This window comes from Phyllobates terribilis, unplaced genomic scaffold, assembly GCF_046119375.1.
Source record: "Phyllobates terribilis strain yellow unplaced genomic scaffold, ASM4611937v1 Scaffold_9__5_contigs__length_417890890, whole genome shotgun sequence".
In the NCBI taxonomy this organism is placed as follows: Eukaryota; Metazoa; Chordata; class Amphibia; order Anura; family Dendrobatidae; genus Phyllobates; species Phyllobates terribilis.
In genome coordinates, this window is record NW_027362769.1 from 380,404,663 (window position 1) to 380,425,370 (window position 20,708).

Consider the following 20,708-nt stretch of genomic DNA (forward strand, 5'->3'; position numbering starts at 1 on the left):
GAGCCGAGTGTTGCATGAAGGGAGATGTAGTCCTAACTGTCCAGGAGCGGAGGCTGTGATTGGTTGGAAGAGGGATGTGATGCGTGAAGACAAACCAGGGTCACCAGAAACATGGCTGCGCCCAGAGGAAGAAGCGCCGGGAGGATCAGCATGGCGCCGCTCGCCTGCCCCAGGCTGTGCACGGTGTGAGCAGGTACATTGTTATCAGTGGTGTGGCCCTTAAAATTCATCCCCTTCTCCCTTTTTTGCAGTTGGTTGTTATCACAAATCTTCCACCTCTCGTCTTCTTTAGCTTCTGTTGCTGGCTGCTGAATGAGTTAACTGAGGATCTATCAGTGAGCTCTCTCTGATGGGAGAGTTTTTGCAGCTCTAATCTGTCTTTTTCGGAGCTCCTATTAGCTGATCCTCAACCACTTCAAAGTTGAATGTGCACAGAAATAAAGACATACAAAATTTCTACTGAAACCCAATTGCAAAATAGTTTTTTTTAACCCCCAAATAAATGCATTTAACTAAATGTCTACAATAGTGGACATCTCCTTTAAATGTAAAGCATCAGCTTCTGAATAGCCCCTTTAAGGACTAGACAATTGTCGTTTCATATTCATACTGTTATTTTGTGCTCTTTTATTTTAGTTTTCTAAACTAATTGCAAAAAAAATCTCGCAGTCAGGATGCTGGCGAGCCTTCACCGTATGTTGTCAGCGCGGCCTGCGGGTCTGAACGGAGGCCTGTGCCGGAGGCTGCGCTCACTGGACGGCATTTTCACACAGAGGAGGTCCTATGCTCCCCCTACTGGTGAGTACTGAGGAGTATGTGACCCCTAGGGATGAGGGGGATGCACCTTGAAGTGCTCTTATTATAAATTCTCAAAAATTTATTTTGTTTATTGCTTGTTGTCAAGGTTACCGGCCACCTCTGCAGTCTTATGAGAGGTGGCCAGTCTCTTAGGCAAGGAGCACAGCGCTTACAAGCTTATTACTACACCGCTTGCGAGCGCTGCCCTGAAGCTGAGGGGATCAGTGCCCCTGATGTTGCCGAGTTCAAGCTAGGGGGGAAACCATGCCGACATGGCAATAATCGGGAGCGCACAGAGGGAGAGGTCGGCTTCTCCTGAAGAGTGATCATGAAAACTCCCTTTTAAAAAGATTCCCCTAGGGAAACTAGAAAATAAAAATATATAAAAAATTCCCCCAATAAAAATAAATATAAAAAAAAAATGAAAAAAATAAACATATTTAGTATCTTTGCATCCTTAAAAATTCAGACTATCAAAATAGAAAAGTTAGTAAAGAGGGAAAAAAACAAAAACGCCAGAAATGTGTTTTTTTTGTTTTTTTTTTGTTGTTGCAACTTTAACAAAAAATGCAATCAAAAACAATCAAAACATTGTATCAATCCCAAAATGGTATCAGTAAATCAGTCGGCCCGCCTTGTAAAAAACGAGCCCCCACATAGTGCCTGCTACGTAAGAAAGGAAAACATTACTGTTCTTGGAAAATTGAGACACGAGTGAAATGTTTCAACATTTTTTTCTACCATTTAAACTTAAAAATAAATGTTTTGATTAAAAAAAAAATAAAAAAAACAACAATACAAGTTCGGTATTGCCATTATCTTATTGACCTATTGACCTTGAGAATCGTGTCGCCAGGTTATTTTTCTAGTAAAGTGAAATGAACCCCTCCACCCAAAAATAATCAGAATTCTTTTTTTTCACAATTGTAAAGGATTTTTTTTCACGTTTTACAGTGCATTTAATAGTAAAATGAATGGCGTCATTGAAAACCAAAGCTTGTCCCGCAAAAAAACACAAGACCTCACACGACTATGTGACTGGAAGAATAAAAAAAAAAGTTACAGGTCTTGGAAGAAAAAAATGAAAAATCAACTCTTCTGGAAGGGGTTAAAGGGGTTGTGCAAGATTAGAAAAAATCTTAGCATTTTTTATGTCCCAGAAACGGCATCACACCTGGTAATGCAACTCAGAAGAGCTCAGCTGTAATACCACATACAACCTGATAACAGGGGTGGCGCTGTTTATGTAAACATATTACATGTGATGTCTGATCCTGGACAATCCCTTTTAATAAATCCACTTCTGGATTATGTGAATTATAAATTGTATCTGAACCAGTTTCTGTTTTTTATTGTTCTAGAAAGAAAGAAGTTTTATGAGAGCGTCAGCATCTCCCAAGGTGAAGGTGAGCAGCTCGCACCTATATTCTGACTCATGGGAACGTTATAGCTTTTTATATATAGGGGGGGGGGGGGCTCACTGCAGACTTGGTTATTATTGGGATCAATGTAAAATCAGTAAGCACTGAGCTCCCTCTAGTGGTGGCTGCAGGCCCAGGTCAATAATACAATTCAATGTATGTACAGATTTGGAGCTCTGTGTCGGATAAACAAAGCTCTGCCCTCTAAAGGGATATTTATTTATTTAGATGAGAATATATAATTCCCATCGCTTAAAATGAGAGACCCCAGTGGGTCTAATATTAAGGCCGCGGCCTATCTATCAGTATGTGGTCAGTATTTTATCTCAGGAGTGGGTGATAAATACAGAATTGGTGACTTGTTTCTATTATACCTTTTCTCTGATTGCTCCTCACCTGGTTTTGGCTCCCACTCCTGAGAAAAAATACTGACCAAATACTGAGTGGGGCCCGTGGCCTAATAGTGAAAGTCCCAGCATGTCCTAAGGATAAGATATCAAGGGAAAAGAGCAACCCTATGACTGCTGTCTTCATGGTGGGTTGGGGGGATTTGACCCTGGGTGACTTTGGACTCCGATATCCCTGTTCTCTGCGGCTCTCACCTTTTATAATTATGTAGAAAAATTTGATGTTTGCTGTAATTATAAGGTGGATTTGAGGTTAACCTGGATCGTAGGAAGTTACGGACCCCGCAGGGAAAAGTCTTCACTGTCCCGAGTGAACCCCTAGCGATAGCTGTGGCCACTGAGTGGGAATCTCAGAGAGACACCATCAAATTCTTCACAATGCACCTGGTAATGGAGACCGCCCAAGAAATTATCTTTTATCTATCTTTTATCTATCTATTTATTTATTATCTATCATCTATTTATCTTTGTCCGTCTATCCGTCCCCCTCTTTTCCCCTGCTCTGCAGACCACCCTGTGTAACACGGCTCTGGATAACCCTTCACACAGGAGTAAGGAGGATCTGATCACGGCCTCGCTGAAGTTCCTCGATACAGATACTATCTGGTGAGTCTCTTTCTCCTCCGGACATCGCTGATTTGGGGCCTCTCACTTGGCCTCTAAATGAGAAGACTCTTCTCCTAAAATACTCTGTGCTGCTGTGCAGACTCTGTTCCCCCCACTTTACTTTCTCACGCCACCACACTGATCCTGGCACATTCATCTTTGTTCTCACTAATATAAAAGTGGCCACATCATTGCCTCCCATTTTAGAAATGCACTCCTGAAATGCTTTGTGCTGCAGGTAACCCTTGCCCTTAGGCCTCATTCACACTTCCGTTTTTGCGGTCCGATTTTCACGGACTGTTGCATAGGAAAAAAATGATACGCAAAAAAAACAATGAAACTCCGTCAGTTTTTCTCGTACTTGAAAAAAAAATCCTGACTTGTGAATGAGGCCTTACCCTTCACTCTTCTTGCCCCTACCCTGCAAGATCAGCACAAGTCACTCCTGAAATACTCTGTGCTTCTGTGATATACTGCTCTATCCTCTTTCACATCCTCATCATAGGACGGAAGAGATAGCTGCCTCCCATGACGTTAACACATTCCTCTCCTGAAATCCTCTGCACTGCTGTGGGATACATGCAGCACATCCTCACAATATGTCCTGATCGCTCACTCCTTCCTGTTTTGTTTTCCCTCTGCAGTTACAGAGTAGAGGAGCCCCCCGCACTAGTAGAGCTACAGACGAATGAATGGGACCCTGTACTGAAATGGGCGGAAAATAGGTGAGAGGGTGCAGTGTTCTTGGTTACCCGTTAAAGGGATGGGGACAATATTTTTTTTTCTTCCCTGAAATTCATTTATTTGGGCTAAAAATATTTTTTGCAATTGGGTTTCATTAAATATTTTGCACCATTTTGGTTTTTACAGGCTGTTTCTCTTCACATTCAACTTTTAATGTGTTCTATGGTCATAAATGACCTGAGCTCAGATAAGAGTTAGAAACTCACTGGACCTTCAGAAGGGGCTCACTAATGGATTCTCAGTTTACTCATTCTGCAGCCAGAATTAGACTATGGAAGGCAAACGATGGAAACATTTTAATGAAACCCAATTGCAAAAATTACTTTTACTCAAAAATATATGCATTTAGGTAAAAAAAAAAAAACGGAAAACAAAAAAAAAACCTTTTATCCCCTATTCTGTTCCTCAGCTACAATGTTGTGATTGGCTCGTCCACCAGCATCATGGGTCCAGTTATTCCAGATGAGACCAGAGAGGTATTACACCGCCATCTGGCCTCCTACAACTCCTGGTCATTAATAGGTCAGTGATCACCATGTTGTCCGGTCCTCGGGGTTGTGGCTGCAGCGTCGTTTGTGTCCCTAATCTGATGATTTCTGCTCTGCAGGCATCGAGTTTATGGTTTCTCAGCTGAAATCACTGATACTCACTATGGGCCTTCTGGACCGATTCATGACTGTGCAAAAGGCCGTCCTGTTGTCCCGCCTGGAGGAGGAGTATCAGGTACATCGGTACCCTGGGAAAAAATACTCCTCGATTCCCCTTAGGGGGACTCTTTTACCATATTATGGGCCCTTAAGTGCAGCATGGAAGGAAGGGGTGCACATACATAGCGGTCTCCCATGAGCCTCAGCTGCAGGCTTGGCTCCACAGGAGGACATTAATGGCAGCAGCCATGGGGGCCTTCTGTATGTCCAAAGCAGCCATGACATCCCATCTCCCCTGCGATTGCATTGTGGGGAAGGGTGGGGGTGGGGGGTTGTTGATAGCATTCAAGCTATTTAAATGCCACATTCAGTGATTGACAACAGTTAAACAGCAGGGGACGGAGTTAGCGCTGGTTGCTACTGTTACATCTGTGTAACACAGCTGGCATCTCTTGCTTATGGTGCGGGTTCTACTCTTGAGCCCGATTCATTCATCTGGCCCTGACATTATGTGAAGGGGGAGTCCAGTGGAACGACCCTTTGATAGCTGACATATGTAAAGGGGGAATCCAGTGGAATGACCCTTTGATATGTGACAATGTGACATATGTAAAGGGGGAGTCCAGTGGAACGACCCTTTGATAGCTGACATATGTAAAGGGGGAATCCAGTGGAATGACCCTTTGATATGTGACAATGTGACATATGTAAAGGGGGAGTCCAGTGGAACGACCCTTTGATAGCTGACATATGTAAAGGGGGAATCCAGTGGAATGACCCTTTGATATGTGACATATGTAAAGGGGGAATCCAGTGGAATGACCCTTTGATATGTGATAGGTACATGTGAGGAGAAGATGTTGGGGATGTCTATGATCTGGGACCACCATTGTGAAAGGAATCTACAGAGCAGGGGTCTCCAGCTGTGCATAGAATAAAGCTCCCAGATTCTTGACAGCCTATAGGGTAGACTGGGAGTTGTAGTCTAGTAGCCACAGGTTGTAGACACTTGCTTTAGAGATCAGACCCCTTTGGCAGGGTGCAACGTTGTAATGGAAGGGAGGGACCTGTAACAGAAATCTCCTTGTAGGATCAAAGCTCTCTGATCTATCTGTTATCTGATGGATATTTAACCCTTTATTCTCTGTGGTCACAGATCCAGCGCTGGGGCAACGTGGAATGGGCTCACGACTACGACCTGCAGGAGTTACAGGCCCGCACGGCCGCAGGGACCTTGTTTGTCCATCTCTGTTCATCAAGCTCCAGTATTAAGCACAAGCTCCTGCAGGACTGACCTCCCAGATCCACCGTGATGCACGGACGACCTCTCGTTTCTCACCACAATGCTATTTCAATGTTTTTTTTTTAAAAAAAAATAATAATTCTACTATTTTGTGTATACAGCTCCCATGCAGAATAATTCATCTTGGTTACAGACTACAAGCTAGCTGTGCAGTCAAGCTGTCCTGTACTTCTTGGTGAATCACTTTTGGTAGGTTAGCAAGATGTAGGGGACGGATACAAGGAGGCGTCATTGCAGGGTCAGGTGTCACAGGGTTCATTTGTAGTCGGTCTGCATTGGAGCTGTATACAGAAAACGGTAGGAAATCAAGTGAAAAAAACAACCCCTATTTGTGATCATATATTCTTTTTTGTAACGTGAACAAATAAATAAATACCATAAATGAGGAAAAGGTTAATATATAATGTGTGGTCGATTTACATAGGACTGCATTCGACAGGATCGTTCTTCCTGGGGCCAATTACACGAAATGACTGTTGTGGTCATGTGATCCATTATAGTCTGGTGGGGGGGGACTTTTTCTTCTTGTGGCGACCACCCTGCAGGTATAGGTGGGCTTACAGGTCAGGCAATGCGCGCTGGGAAAAGTATGCAAATTAGCTGTCCAAAAGGAAGAAAGTTCTCCACCTATTGGAGGTCAATGTTTAACCCTTTAATGGGACTCTGGATATTAGCCAAACAAGCGTCTCCTCTCATCTGTAGTCATGGGGGGGGGGGGGGGGTCTCAGTGATCTTGCCCCTCTTGAGTCAGAGCAGGGTAGAGAAAGACCTTTGGAGATGTAGGGGGTACTGTTTCTCCGTGTCGGTTTATTTTCTTTTAGTAGGCCAATATTCAAAGTCATTTGGCAAGTATCCTTAAAGGAGGTTGTCGAGGATTAGGAAAAAATAGCTGGTTTGCTTTCAGAGAAAACCGTCGTGTGTGAACTCAACCTTAAAAGACCGTTTCTGGTCCACATGGTCAAATTGGTGTGAAACGCGGCTGCTCGCTGGGCTGGAGAGAATGTCATATTTGCTCCAGCACGTCAAGGTTGTCCAGCTCGTCTCGCAAGTGATCGATGTAGGTGTTGATCTCGGCGACCCGTTTCCGATTCCTTTGCAGTTCTTCCCTATGACCCTAGACAGAAGTTGACATAAGATTAATTACCCGTGTATGTGATGACGGCAGGGAGCGATCACAGAACCATGAATTACCGGTGGGTGTGACTGCTCCAGGGAGCGATCACAGGACCATGAATTACCGGTGGGTGTGACCGCTGCACGGGGCGATCACAGGACCATGAATTACCGGTGCGTGTGACCGCTGCAGTGAGCGTTCACAGGACCATGAATTACCGGTGAGTGTGACCACTGCAGGGAGCGATCACAGAACCATGAATTACCTGTGAGTGTGACTACTGCAGGGAGCGATCACAGAACCATGAATTACCGGTGAGTGTGACCACTGCAGGGAGCGATCACAGAACCATGAATTACCTGTGAGTGTGACCACTGCAGGGAGCGATCACAGAACCATGAATTACCTGTGAGTGTGACTACTGCAGGGAGCGATCACAGAACCATGAATTACCTGTGAGTGTGACTACTGCAGGGAGCGATCACAGGACCATAAATTACCGGTGAGTGTGACCGCTGCAGTGAGCGTTCACAGGACCATGAATTACCGGTGCGTGTGACCGCTGCAGTGAGCGTTCACAGGAACATGAATTACCGGTGAGTGTGACCACTGCAGGGAGCGATCACAGAACCATGAATTACCTGTGAGTGTGACTACTGCAGGGAGCGATCACAGAACCATGAATTACCGGTGAGTGTGACCACTGCAGGGAGCGATCACAGAACCATGAATTACCTGTGAGTGTGACCACTGCAGGGAGCGATCACAGAACCATGAATTACCTGTGAGTGTGACTACTGCAGGGAGCGATCACAGAACCATGAATTACCTGTGAGTGTGACTACTGCAGGGAGCGATCACAGGACCATAAATTACCGGTGAGTGTGACCGCTGCAGTGAGCGTTCACAGGACCATGAATTACCTGAGAGTGTGACCACTGCAGTGAGCGTTCACAGGACCATGAATTACCGGTGAGTGTGACCACTGCAGTGAGCGATCACAGAACCATGAATTACCTGTGAGTGTGACTACTGCAGGGAGCGATCACAGAACCATGAATTACCTGTGAGTGTGACTACTGCAGGGAGCGATCACAGAACCATGAATTACCTGTGAGTGTGACTACTGCAGGGAGCGATCACAGAACCATGAATTACCTGTGAGTGTGACTACTGCAGGGAGCGTTCACAGAACCATGAATTACCTGTGAGTGTGACTACTGCAGGGAGCGATCACAGAACCATGAATTACCGGTGAGTGTGACCACTGCAGGGAGCGATCACAGAACCATGAATTACCTGTGAGTGTGACTACTGCAGGGAGCGATCACAGAACCATGAATTACCTGTGAGTGTGACCACTGCAGGGAGCGATCACAGGACCATAAATTACCGGTGAGTGTGACCGCTGCAGTGAGCGTTCACAGGACCATGAATTACCTGAGAGTGTGACCACTGCAGTGAGCGTTCACAGGACCATGAATTACCGGTGAGTGTGACCACTGCAGTGAGCGATCACAGAACCATGAATTACCTGTGAGTGTGACTACTGCAGGGAGCGATCACAGAACCATGAATTACCTGTGAGTGTGACTACTGCAGGGAGCGATCACAGGACCATAAATTACCGGTGAGTGTGACCGCTGCAGTGAGCGTTCACAGGACCATGAATTACCTGAGAGTGTGACCACTGCAGTGAGCGTTCACAGGACCATGAATTACCGGTGAGTGTGACCACTGCAGTGAGCGATCACAGAACCATGAATTACCTGTGAGTGTGACTACTGCAGGGAGCGATCACAGAACCATGAATTACCTGTGAGTGTGACTAATGCAGGGAGCGATCACAGGACCATAAATTACCGGTGAGTGTGACTACTGCAGGGAGCGATCACAGAACCATGAATTACCTGAGAGTGTGACCACTGCAGTGAGCGTTCACAGGACCATGAATTACCGGTGAGTGTGACCACTGCAAGGAGCGATCACAGGACCATGAATTACCGGTGGGTGTGACCACTGCAGGGAGCGTTCACAGAACCATGAATTACCTGTGAGTGTGACTACTGCAGGGAGCGATCACAGGAACATGAATTACCTGTGAGTGTGACCACTGCAAGGAGCGATCACAGAACCATGAATTACCGGTGAGTGTGACCACTGCAAGGAGCGATCACAGAACCATGAATTACCTGTGAGTGTGACTACTGCAGGGAGCGATCACAGAACCATGAATTACCTGTGAGTGTGACTACTGCAGGGAGCGATCACAGGAACATGAATTACCTGTGAGTGTGACCACTGCAAGGAGCGATCACAGAACCATGAATTACCGGTGAGTGTGACCACTGCAAGGAGCGATCACAGAACCATGAATTACCTGTGAGTGTGACTGCTGCAGGGAGTGATCACAGGAACATGAATTACTGGTGGGTGTGACTGCTGCAGGGAGCGATCACAGGAACATGAATTACCGGTGGGTGTGACCATTGCAGGGAGCGATCACAGGAACATGAATTACCTGTGAGTGTGACTACTGCAGGGAGTGATCACAGGAACATGAATTACCGGTGGGTGTGACCACTGCAGGGAGCGATCACAGGAACATGAATTACCGGTGGGTGTGATCAGTGCAGGGAGCGATCACAGGAACATGAATTACCGGTGAGTGTGACCACTGCAAGGAGCGATCACAGAACCATGAATTACCTGTGAGTGTGACTACTGCAGGGAGTGATCACAGGAACATGGATTACTGGTGGGTGTGACTGCTGCAGGGAGTGACCACAGGAACATGAATTTCTGGTGGGTGTGATCACTGCAGGGGGCGATCACAGGAACATGAATTACTGGTGGGTGTGACCGCTGCAGGGAGTGACCACAGGAACATGAATTACCGGTGGGTGTGACCACTGCAGGGAGAAATCACAGGAACATGAATTACCGGTGGGTGTGACCACTGCAGGGAGTGACCACAGGAACATGAATTACCGGTGGGTGTGACCACTGCAGGGAGTGACCACAAAAACATGAATTACCGGTGGGTGTGACCACTGCAGGGAGCGATCAAAGGAACATGAATTACCGCTGGGTGTGACCACCGCAGGGAGCGATCACAGAACCATGAATTACCAGTGAGTGTGACTACTGCAGGGAGTGATCACAGGAACATGAATTACCGGTGGGTGTGACGACGGCAGGGAGCGATGTCAGGACCATGAATTACTGGTCTGTGTGATGACGGCAGGGCGCGATCACAGAACCATGAATTAACGGTCGGTGTGAAGAAAGCTGGGAGCGATTACAGGACCATATCCTATGATTGTATTGTGGGACCCTGGGGAGATGACAGACACGGGTTATTACCTCTTCTGTCTTCTACTTCACCGGCTATAAAGTGATCACTTAGTGCTAAGTACTTACAGAACTGCTCGGCTAAAGCTTCTGTAGGACCTGGTGCTCACAATATTGCCGGGTTTCAGCCATCATAACTGAGCCAGGTCAGTTTTGCCAAAAACTCATGTCACTGTAGGGGGCTTTTTTCCTCTGTAACTGAGGCTCTTAATGATGCCCCAGTAACAGTGGAAAAAACGATGAAGTAGCTCTCACCTCCTCCAGATGTATGTGATTTGTCCCAAGACAGGGAGAGTGGAGCCAGCGCTGACTGGCTACAGGGAGAACCAGTGCCGGCACCGATGGAACAGCACAGGATGTGAGTATAGGTGTTATTATTTTACAAGGGGGAAACCGGAAATGAGAAGGGGTTGTCCAAGTAGTAGACAATCCCTTTAAAAAATAAAATAAACATGGCTGCTTTCTTTCTGAAACAGTGCCACCCATGCCCCTAGGTTGTGTGTGGTACTTCAGCTGTAATACCACACATAACCTGCGGAAAGGTGGGGCGCTGTAGCCATGTTTTCTCCAATAACCCCCCATGACAGCATCAAAGGAGGATGTCACCCCACCCTAATAGGGACAGGAACACAAAGAGGTTAAATAGCCCCTCCCTCATCCTCCAGTGTTTTTTCCTGTCCCTATTGGGATGAAGAGGTCATCCAGGGTGCTCTGTGCCGGCGACAGACACCTAGCATACCTTTAAGCCGGGCAGTTTTTCTTCTCCTTCCCTTATGCTGCTCCCGTCTCCTCCGGGACTCGGGACCCCTGTCCCCACCGAGTCCGCGCCTGCGGGTAAGGTCCGGTGGGTGTCGGGCTGGAGGCCTCCTCGAGCTCTCCAGCCCCGCTCCTCCCCCCTCTCAAGGCAGCCTCCGGCAGTCTCCATAGCGGAGAGACACGTGCTGAATCCCGGAAGTGACGCGGACCGCCGATAACGTCACTTCTGGTGTGCGTTCCACCCTGGAACGCAGTAACTTGGAAACGGCCGGAAAGTGACGTGGGACGCCGGAAAAGGGTCCCTTGAGTCACTTCCGGTCCGTTTGGGCTCTCAGTAGAGAGAGAAAAAAAAAGCGAATAATAACCCCACAGGTGTTCCTGCTTCACCAACTGGACCAAGGGGGAGGAGCCTTGCCACCCCCCTCCCCAGGGAAAGAGGGAGAGCGCTGAGTCCAGTCGCCTATATAATAGCCCTGGACTGAAGACATCTAAGGTAGGACCTAATCCGTTTTGTATTGTTACATTGGATGGTCAGGAATCTATCTTCTCCATGTCTGCGGAGCCCAGCGCAATTCCAGTCCCAGTAAGTCTGGCACTGAGGGTCCTTTCCTAGGTGCAGGTTAGAATTGTTACATTAATTACCCTTCTCCCTCTTTTTTAGGGGGACAAGGATCCGAAATAAATCTAGCCGAAAATGTGCTATATGTTCAAAAGAACTATCTTCTTCAAGCAAAAAATATTTATGCCAAAAATGCACAGAGAAGATTTTGAGGGAAGAACAGCGGTCCCTCATAGACGAGATCAAAGGGATAGTTCGTCAGGAGGTTCAGTCTTCATTGGCCTCCTTTTCCTGATCCACTTCTGATTCGCCTCCAAAGGCAGAAAAGAGGAAAATTTCGCTGGAAGAAAAAGAAGACTCGAACTCCCAGGACGAGATGTTCCTTCCAGAAGACCCTATAGAAGAAGGTGAACTTAGTCCAGCAGAGGAAGGTCTGGAAGATAAGAAATATTATTTCTCAATGGAATTTATGGAAGATCTCCTCACAGCAGTAAGAAGAACGATGGAAGTGGAAGAAGAGAAGCCCTCTAGATCAGTCCAGGAAGAGATGTTCGGTGGTCTCCGCTCAAAGAAAAAGATGGTGTTCCCGATACATAAAAACATTCAGGATCTAATCCTGGAAGAATGGGGAAAATCCTGAAAGACGACTGAATACACCAGCGGAATTGAAAGACAGGTTTCCCGTAGATGAAGAAACCTCAAAATGTTGGACCGAGATACCTAAGGTCGATATTCAGGTGGCAAGAGTCGCTAAAAAGACAGTATTGCCATTCGAAGACTCATCGCAACTAAAGGATCCTCTGGACCGCAAGATGGACAGCCTTCTCATAAAATCCTGGGAAACATCAGCAGTCCTTCTGAACACAAACGTAGTCTCTACGTGTGTTGCACGGTCCATGTCGAGATGGCTCAACCAGCTTGAAGAGCACCTAGCTATGGGCACATCCAGAGAGGAGATACAAGCTTCCTTACCTTTACTGCAGAAAGCCACTGACTTCCTGGCGGATGCTTCAGCGGAATCTGTGAGGGTAACCGCCAGGGCCGCAGTCCTATCGAACTCCACAAGGCGAGCACTATGGCTGAAATCGTGGAGCGGTGACGTGGCCTCTAAAATAAAACTTTGTTCCATTCCCTTCTCTGGAGAATATATGTTTGGTCAGGCCCTTGACGACCTCCTGGAGAAGGCGGCTGATAAAAAGAAATCCCTGCCTGAACCCAGACATTACAAGAAGACCCCCTTTCGCCCCCCTCGGGAACAGAATCCCCAGTACAGAGGGAAAGGCAAGTCCGGTCGGTGGAGCTACCCCAAAGGAGGGAAAGATAGGAATATTTTTTTCCCAAAAGGACAGCGACAACAGAAGCGGTGACGCCAGAGCAGTGGGGGGACGAATCATGAAATACCTTCCCCAGTGGCAAAAGATCTGCTCCAATCAATGGGTCTTGAAGGTAATTCAAGAAGGGGTAAAGATCGAATTCTCCTCATATCCTCCAAGAAAAGTAAGGATAACTCGTCTAACCTCCCCGAGATTAAGACCTACTATCCTTGGGGGCTATTTCACCGGTCCCAAAAACAGAAAGACACACAGGCCACTATTCACGCCTGTTTATGATAAAGAAACCAAACGGCACCTACAGAATAATAATAATAAACCTGAAACCCTTAAACCAATACATCATCTACCGAAGATTCAAAATGGAGTCTATCAGATCAGCAGTTCCCTTGATAGGACAAGGATATGTGATGGCAACCATCGACTTACAGGACGCATACTATCACGTCCCTATACATCCTATACATCCAACATACCGGAAATTTCTAAGGTTTGCGGTGGTTCAAGAGGATCAAACGTTGCATTTTCAATTCAACGTATTGCCGTTCGGGATATCCTCAGCACCAAGAATATTCACCAAAATTATGTCAGAGGTAGTGGCTTCAATCAGAAAAGAAAAATCAGCATCATTCCCTACCTCAACGACTTCTTACTAGTAGGTCCCTCGGTGGAATCACTCCAGGAAGACCTGCAGAGAACAATCCAAATCCTGACCACTTTAGGGTGGTCGATAAATCATCAAAAGTCAGACCTGGTCCCTGCCACAGAAAAAACTTTCCTGGGTGTTCTACTAGACTCCGCCAGACAAACCTCCTTCCTACCGAAAGACAAACAGATACTTTTGAGATCCAAGATATTGAATCTGAAGGCCCTGAACAGAGTGTCCCTAAGGTCGAATATGTCAACCCTTGGCTCCATGACAGCCTGCATCCAATCCGTAGCCTGGGCTCAGGCTCACACCAGGGTGTTGCAAACCCATATTCTTGCACAGTGGGACGGATCCCCAGACTCCCTAAACAGGAAGATCATGATCCTTCATTATGTGAAGACATCCCTATCATGGTGGCTCAGCCAAAAAAAACTAGGAACAGGGGTTCCATGGTCTCAGTTCCCTCTGATAACAGTCACAGTAGACGCCAGCAAGACGGGATGGGGAGCCGTCGTGGCTCAAACCCCCTTCCAAGGGGTCTGGACAGAAGAGACCAGCAGGAGATCCTCCAACTTCCACGAGTTAAAGGCAGTGGAGGAGGCACTCAAAATGTCGGCTCCAATCATTACGGGCAAACACGTAAATGTCTATTCAGACAACATGACTACCGTAGTTCACCTGTCCCATCAGGGGAGTACAAGGTACGAGAATCTAAAAAGTATCTCGGCAAGAATATTCTTCTGGGCAGAAGGACATCTTCGTTCCTTATCAGGTCTGCACATAAAAGGCTCAGACAACATCTAGGCCGATTTTCTGAGCAGAAGGAATATCCATCCGGGGGAATGGGAGCTGGACTCAGACATTTTCCACATGCTGACCAGACAATGGGGTTGTTCGGAGGTGGACCTCTTTGCAAGACGCCAGAACACCAAGGCAAAAAAATACTTCTCCCTAGATCCAGACAACGTATGCCTGGGGATAGATGCATTCGCTCACCCGTGGCATTTCCATCTGGTTTACACTTTTCCCCCAATTCCATTGCTAGCCAAGACCTTACAGAAAGTAAGGACCGAGGAGGTCAAGATAATTTTGATAGCCCCACTTTGGCCCAAAAGGAGCTGGTTCTGTGCACTAAACAGTTTAAGCATAGAGGGACCCCTCATTCTGCCAGCAATCAAGAACCTTCTCCATCAGGGTCCAATACTCCATCCAGATCCAGAGAACCTCCATCTAGCGGCCTGGCTTCTGAGTTCACAATCCTGAAGGCCAAAGGACTCTCAGATCGAGTAATTCATACCCTACAAAAAAGTAGGAAACAAATCACAAACTCCATATACAGCAAGATATGGAAGACCTTCCTAACATGGTATAAACCAAATATACCAGATCTTCGGCATCCTGACATGACCCAGATCTTGGATTTTCTACATGAAGGGCTGGAGAAGGGCCTTAGACCCAGCACCCTCAAGGTTCAGATCGCGGCACTGAGTATTTATTTCGACCAAAGCCTAGCTGAACACTGATGGGTAAAAAGGTTCATGATAGCAGCTACTCGCCTGCGTCCCAGAATAATTAACCACGTTCCCTCCTGGGATCTTAATATCGTCCTTAAAGGTCTGACACTACCACCGTTTAAACCTTTGGCCTCAATAGAGCTGGATAAATTAGCCTGGAAAACAACATTTCTAGTAGCGATTACCACAGCCAGGAGAGTGGGAGAAATCCAGGCCTTCTCAGTGAATGACCCATATCTGAGAATCCTGGATGATAGGATTATTTTACAACTGGACCCATCTTTCTTGCCAAAGGTAGTCTCAGACTTTCATAGGTCTCAAGAGATAATTCTTCCTTCCTTCTGTCAAGACCCAAAAAATAAAAGGGAAGAAGAATTCCATACTTTGGACGTAAGGCGGGTTGTTCTTCACTACCTCCAAAAAACAGAGGCCTGGAGGAAGGATCAGAACCTCTTTATTCAGCCATCTGGTCAGAACAGAGGGAAGAAGGTCTCAAAGGTTACCATCGCTACTTGGATCAAGAAAGCAATTGTGCAATCATATCAGATCCAAAATCTCTCACCACCAGAGAAACTGAAAGCACACTCTACTAGAGCCATGTCCGTCTCCTGGGCAGAGAAGGCTAGCGCTTCCCTCGAGCAGATATGTAGAGCAGCTACATGGTCCTCGGTCCATACCTTCACCAAGCATTACAAACTTAATTTAATGTCCATTAAAGACTTGGCCTTTGGGCGGAAAGTGCTTCAGGCCATTGTCCCTCCCTAAACATGAGTCTTTGGTACTCCTCCTTTGGTGCTGTCATGGGGGGTTATTGGAGAAAATAGAATTAGACTTACCGGTAATTCGGTTTCTAACGACAGCACTGGTAATTCCCTCCCAGGCTTGGTTAGCCAATCATTTAATTTGAATAAATATAATTTGAAGCATCCATACTTGTGTGGTCCTTTATAAGACACTGGAGGGAGGATGACGGAGGGGCTATTTGACCTTTTTGTGTTTCCTGTCCCTATTAGGGTGGGGTGACATCCTCCTTTGGTGCTGTCGTGGTGGTTATTAGGAACCGAATTACCGGTAAGTCTAATTCTATTTTATAAATCTCTGACTTTTTTTTTTTGATGGTCAACCTCGTATAACCCCCAAATCAAAGAATCTCACCTTTTGTATGAGGTTTGTGGCCCAGTTGTTGATTTTGGTGACCAGCTCGTCCTCTCGGTTGTCGATTTTCAGCATATGGATGTCGTGGGAGGTGCTGACCGCATTAATGATGGTGTCTTTGTCTACAAATAACTGTGAGGAGAGTAGAAGGTGAGTGACCGCGAGCAGCGACTTCAGCCTAGCTGCTTTGTCCACCATGCTTTACACTGCTAAATCTAAGAATTATATTACCGCTCGGAGTTCATCGGTCACGTCTTCGTCCATCTCCCCCTTCAGGACTCGTTCCAGCAGGCTGACGCACAGCTCCAGGAGCTTTTCGTGGTGCTGGTTCTCCAGGTCTCTGATCTGGGCCATTGTATGGGGACGAGTCAGGGCAATTTTTGTGAACGTGGTAATAAAATTCCATCACTTTACCCAAGGACAGGTCTTATCTATTCCTCCCTCACTCTATAATATCTTTATTTGGTGAGCAACTAAAGGTTATCTATTGTTCCCTGTTATCAGCCACTTTATCATCCTTTATCTCCAATATGGAGGACCTCCAGAAACATTGCTTACCTTGCTTATCTCCAGGAAAAGCAAAAAGTTCAGAGAGGCAATAAACCTTGTAATGTAAGCGATCACTTACTAGTAAGGAAAAGTTATGCAATTGTCTCCTAAATCTCCGCTTGCTGTCAGTGAATAGGAGGCTTTATAGTTTATCTCCTTCTCATGTAATATGGCAGAAGTATAAGCACTTGCCAGGTATGTGAAAAGAATATTCTTTTAATTTAAAGGGGTTTCTTTGTTTCAGAAAACCCTTGTTCCCCGGAATCAGTTTTTAAAAATATATGCATTACTCACCCTTCCCAGGTCCAAATCCGCAGCTCCCAGGGTCTGTTATTGTCTGCAGTGCTGATGTTACGTCAAGAGAGCAGCAGCCAATCGGCTTGTGCCATCAAAGAGCTGAGCTCACTGATTGGCTGCCACGCTGTTGATGTGACATCAGCGCTGCAGACAATGAGACATCAGGAGCTGTTGCATTGAACCTGGGGAGGGTGAGTAAAGAAAGCACATTTTATTATTATTATTATTATTATTTTATTATTTTTAATCAAGAAAATGTTTAACAAGTGTTTGGAGAAAATATGATCTCGTACAGATTTAATGCACATAAGTATTTGCATTTTCTCAGAAATAAGTTTCACCTTCATCTTCGTTTTTTGCTCCCCCTCTCCCAAGAGCAATAACTTTTTTTTATTTTTCCGTCAATATGTCAGTGTGAGATCTTGTTTTTTGCGAGACGAGTTGTACTTTTCAATTACACCATTGGTTTTACCATCTAGAGGGTTGGAAAACAGGGAAAAAAATTCCAAGTGCAGTGAAATTGCAGAAAAAAATGCAATTCAACAATATTTTTTTTTTTTACCATCTTCAGTATATAGTAAACTGACCTGGTAATATGATTTCCCAGGTCATTACGAGTTCGCAGATACCAAACGTATATATATATATATTTTTTATTTAAGTATTAAAAAAAAAATTCCAAAGTTTGTAAGAAAAAAATTATTTTGCTTGTGTCGCCATTTTCTGAGACCCGTAGAGTTTCCATTTTTCGGGATCTGGGGCCGAGTGAGGACTTATTTTTTGCGGCTTGAGCTGATGTTTATTGATACCATTTTGGGGTGGATACGTTGTTTTGATCGCCTTTTATTGCAATGTTGCGGCGGACAAAAAACATAATTAAGGTGTTTTGATTTCTTTCTTTCTCGTTACGCCGTTTACCGATCGGATTATTGTTTTTATCTTTTGATAGCTTGGACATTTCTGAATGTGGCGATACCAAATATGTGTATTTTTTTTAATTGTTTTATTTTCAATGGGGCAAAAGGGGGGTGATTTTGAACTTTTTTTTTTTATTATATTTTTCAAAAATTTTTTTTTTTCACAATTTTTACTGACTTCAATAGTTCCCTTAGGGGACTTGAAGCTGCGATCGTCCGACCGCCTGTGCTATCAGCGTCTTATACAAGCATGGTGGAAGTTCCCCGGATATAAACGTATTATTGATCATTTCCGAATAGTGCTTCAATATTTCCTCCTCTAAAGACATGCATTTCTACTGGATGCCATATGAACCAAGGGCCTCATCGTTAGACATTGACCCCACCGCTAGCTGAATTTCTTCCACCGAAATTAGCAAATCCAAGAGCTCCTTATCCTAAGTCCTCAGAGAAGGAATATTTAGCAGTGATTGGTTTTCTGACAGGTTGTCCTGAAAGCCTCTTACTCTAGAGAATATAGATTAGAAGAGAATCCATGTCAAATCTGGAATATTTTAGGGGCTTGAGTGACGACATTCCCCATAAGACCTACAATTTCCAAGAGGAATTTTACCTAACATGTACATGGCAATCAGATGTGGTATCAATTCCTTTTGGATATTGTAAGTCTTATCATTTGATGAATTATTTGTTATGTGCTGCCATCTACTGGCTAATTGGTATATTTATATTTTAATTTGTATTTCTCAATAAATTCTATCTAAATGTACATTTTCTTTTGGAGTTTGTTGTTCATGGAATAGCAGACAAACCCCTGAATATAGGCCCTTGCGAATCTTTTAGAGCAAAAAATAATTTAAGACCCTGTCTTATTTTTGGAGAAACACGGCAGAGACTCATTTTACTTTGTTCGCTGCCTCCACCCTTTGCAGACTGAGAAAGGATATAGGCTCTGCACGGTTTCCAGGAACGTGGACACCAGATCGCCGATATTACGCTCGTACTCCTTTATGATTTCCTGCAGGAAGCAAAATGGACAAGTTATCACCGGCCCCAAGCATCGCTGCTGTAGCTGAACGAATCTCATTTTCCTCCTATTGTTCCTCATGTATGAGCCATTTCCACAGTGTTTCCGTCCCCACTGCGAACGCTGATTATACAGGTGAAGCCGGTACGGGGACGTCTTATTGACAAGATGGAATGGTATCATCCAGTTATTTCCCGGAGGAACAACAGAGGAACCAAAATAGTTATGTTACATAAGCGGATACATCTTTTTTTACCTCGAGCTGATCCACCAGTTGTAGCTCCAGATGTAACAGTGCGTCCATCAGCTGGGCCACATCCTGACTGTACTGCAAGGATTTAGCATCCAGAATCTGCTGCTCTGTGATCTGGGATAGTTGATATAGCAGCTGCCAAAAAAAAACAAAAAAAAAATGGGTGTAAGACCGTACGTAATACAGCACAGACAGATCTGCTACAATTATCACTTTATGACGCAACAGAACAACCCGAGCTGCAGCACAGAACTACATCAGTGGCGGCCGAATCCAGGGCCGGCTCCAGGTTTTTCTGGGCCCCGGGCGAAAGAGTCTCAGTGGGCCCCTTTAACACATACCACGATTCATGATGCAGAGATACGGCGGAGAAATATATATATATATATAGTACAATGCAAAGATTTCACTTCTTCCATTACATGAGCAATATCTATTGTAAATACTGGCCCCCATATAAGGCTCCATACGTAATACTGGCCCCCATATAAGGCTCCATACGGAATACTGGCCCCCATATAAGGCTCCATACGGAATACTGGCCCCCATATAAGGCTCCATACGGAATACTGGCCCCCATATAAGGCTCCATAAGGAATACTGGCCCCCATATAAGGACCCCATACGGAATACTGGCCCCCATATAAGGCTCCATACGGAATACTGGCCCCCATATAAGGCTCCATACGGAATACTGGCCCCCATATAAGGCTCCATACGGAATACTGGCCCCCATATAAGGCTCCATACGGAATACTGGCCCCCATATAACGCTCCATACAGGATACTGGTCCCCTTATAAAGCTCCATACAGGATACTGGCCCCCATATAACGCTCCATACAGGATACTGGTCCCCTTATAAAACTCCATACAGGATACTGGCCCCCATATAACGCTCCATACAGGATACCGGTCCCCTTATAACGCTCCATACAGGATACTGGCCCCTATATAATGCTGCATGCAGGCTGTTACCCCCCACATAATGCCCCATACAGGCCCCCCCCCCCCTTTTAAAGCTCCATGCAGGCTGTTACCCCCCCACATAATGCCCTATACAGGCTGCCCCCCCCTTATAATGCTCCATGCAGGCTGTTCCCCCCCACATAATGCACTATGCAGGCTGCCCCCCCCCTTTATAATGCCCCATGCAGGCTGTTCCCCACCTTATAATGCTCCATGCAGGATGTCACCCCCCCCTCTTTATAATGCCCCATGCAGGATGTCACCCCCCCTCTTTATAATGCCCCATGCAGGATGTCACCCCCCCCTCTTTATAATGCCCCATGCAGGATGTCCCCCCCC

At 45.8% G+C, this 20,708-nt stretch overlaps 2 protein-coding genes across 4 annotated transcripts in view; one reads left to right on the forward strand and one right to left on the reverse strand.

Moving 5' to 3' along the window:
- Nucleotides 1–18: 18 nt before the first annotated feature.
- ATPAF2 (ATP synthase mitochondrial F1 complex assembly factor 2) lies at nt 19–6,467 on the forward strand. 2 transcript variants are annotated; one of them, XM_073648480.1, is made up of 9 exons: nt 19–193; nt 670–798; nt 2,160–2,204; nt 2,868–3,013; nt 3,135–3,232; nt 3,877–3,957; nt 4,386–4,498; nt 4,584–4,699; nt 5,780–6,467. In XM_073648480.1, exons 2-9 carry the CDS (start codon nt 675–677, stop codon nt 5,915–5,917), a joined length of 861 nt encoding a protein of 286 aa, XP_073504581.1. In that variant the 5' UTR covers nt 19–193; nt 670–674; the 3' UTR covers nt 5,918–6,467. The 2 variants fall into 2 exon arrangements, with proteins under 2 accessions (XP_073504581.1, XP_073504580.1); XM_073648479.1 differs by having other exon boundaries at nt 21–193; nt 637–798; nt 5,780–6,464.
- The window catches only part of DRC3 (dynein regulatory complex subunit 3), a 32,630-nt gene continuing 18,230 nt past the window's right edge, over nt 6,309–20,708 (reverse strand). For both annotated transcript variants that reach the window (XM_073648477.1, XM_073648478.1), the window contains exons 9-13: nt 19,405–19,536; nt 19,068–19,139; nt 16,590–16,712; nt 16,359–16,490; nt 6,309–7,040 (exon numbers count right to left, since the gene is read on the reverse strand). In XM_073648477.1, coding sequence (XP_073504578.1) covers nt 6,930–7,040; nt 16,359–16,490; nt 16,590–16,712; nt 19,068–19,139; nt 19,405–19,536 — 570 coding nt within the window. In that variant the 3' untranslated portion in view covers nt 6,309–6,929. The remainder of the gene's footprint in view (nt 7,041–16,358; nt 16,491–16,589; nt 16,713–19,067; nt 19,140–19,404; nt 19,537–20,708) is intronic.

What these genes read in the sequence shown, in the direction of transcription:
- ATPAF2 (XM_073648480.1), top strand. Translation starts at nt 675, where the DNA reads ATGCTGGCGAGCCTTCACCGTATGTTGTCAGCGCGGCCTGCGGGTCTG. An exon ending in GTCCTATGCTCCCCCTACTG is followed by an intron (nt 799 to 2,159) that starts GTGAGTACTGAG and finishes TTATTGTTCTAG; the next exon opens with AAAGAAAGAAGTTTTATGAG. An exon ending in CAGCATCTCCCAAGGTGAAG is followed by an intron (nt 2,205 to 2,867) that starts GTGAGCAGCTCG and finishes TGTAATTATAAG; the next exon opens with GTGGATTTGAGGTTAACCTG.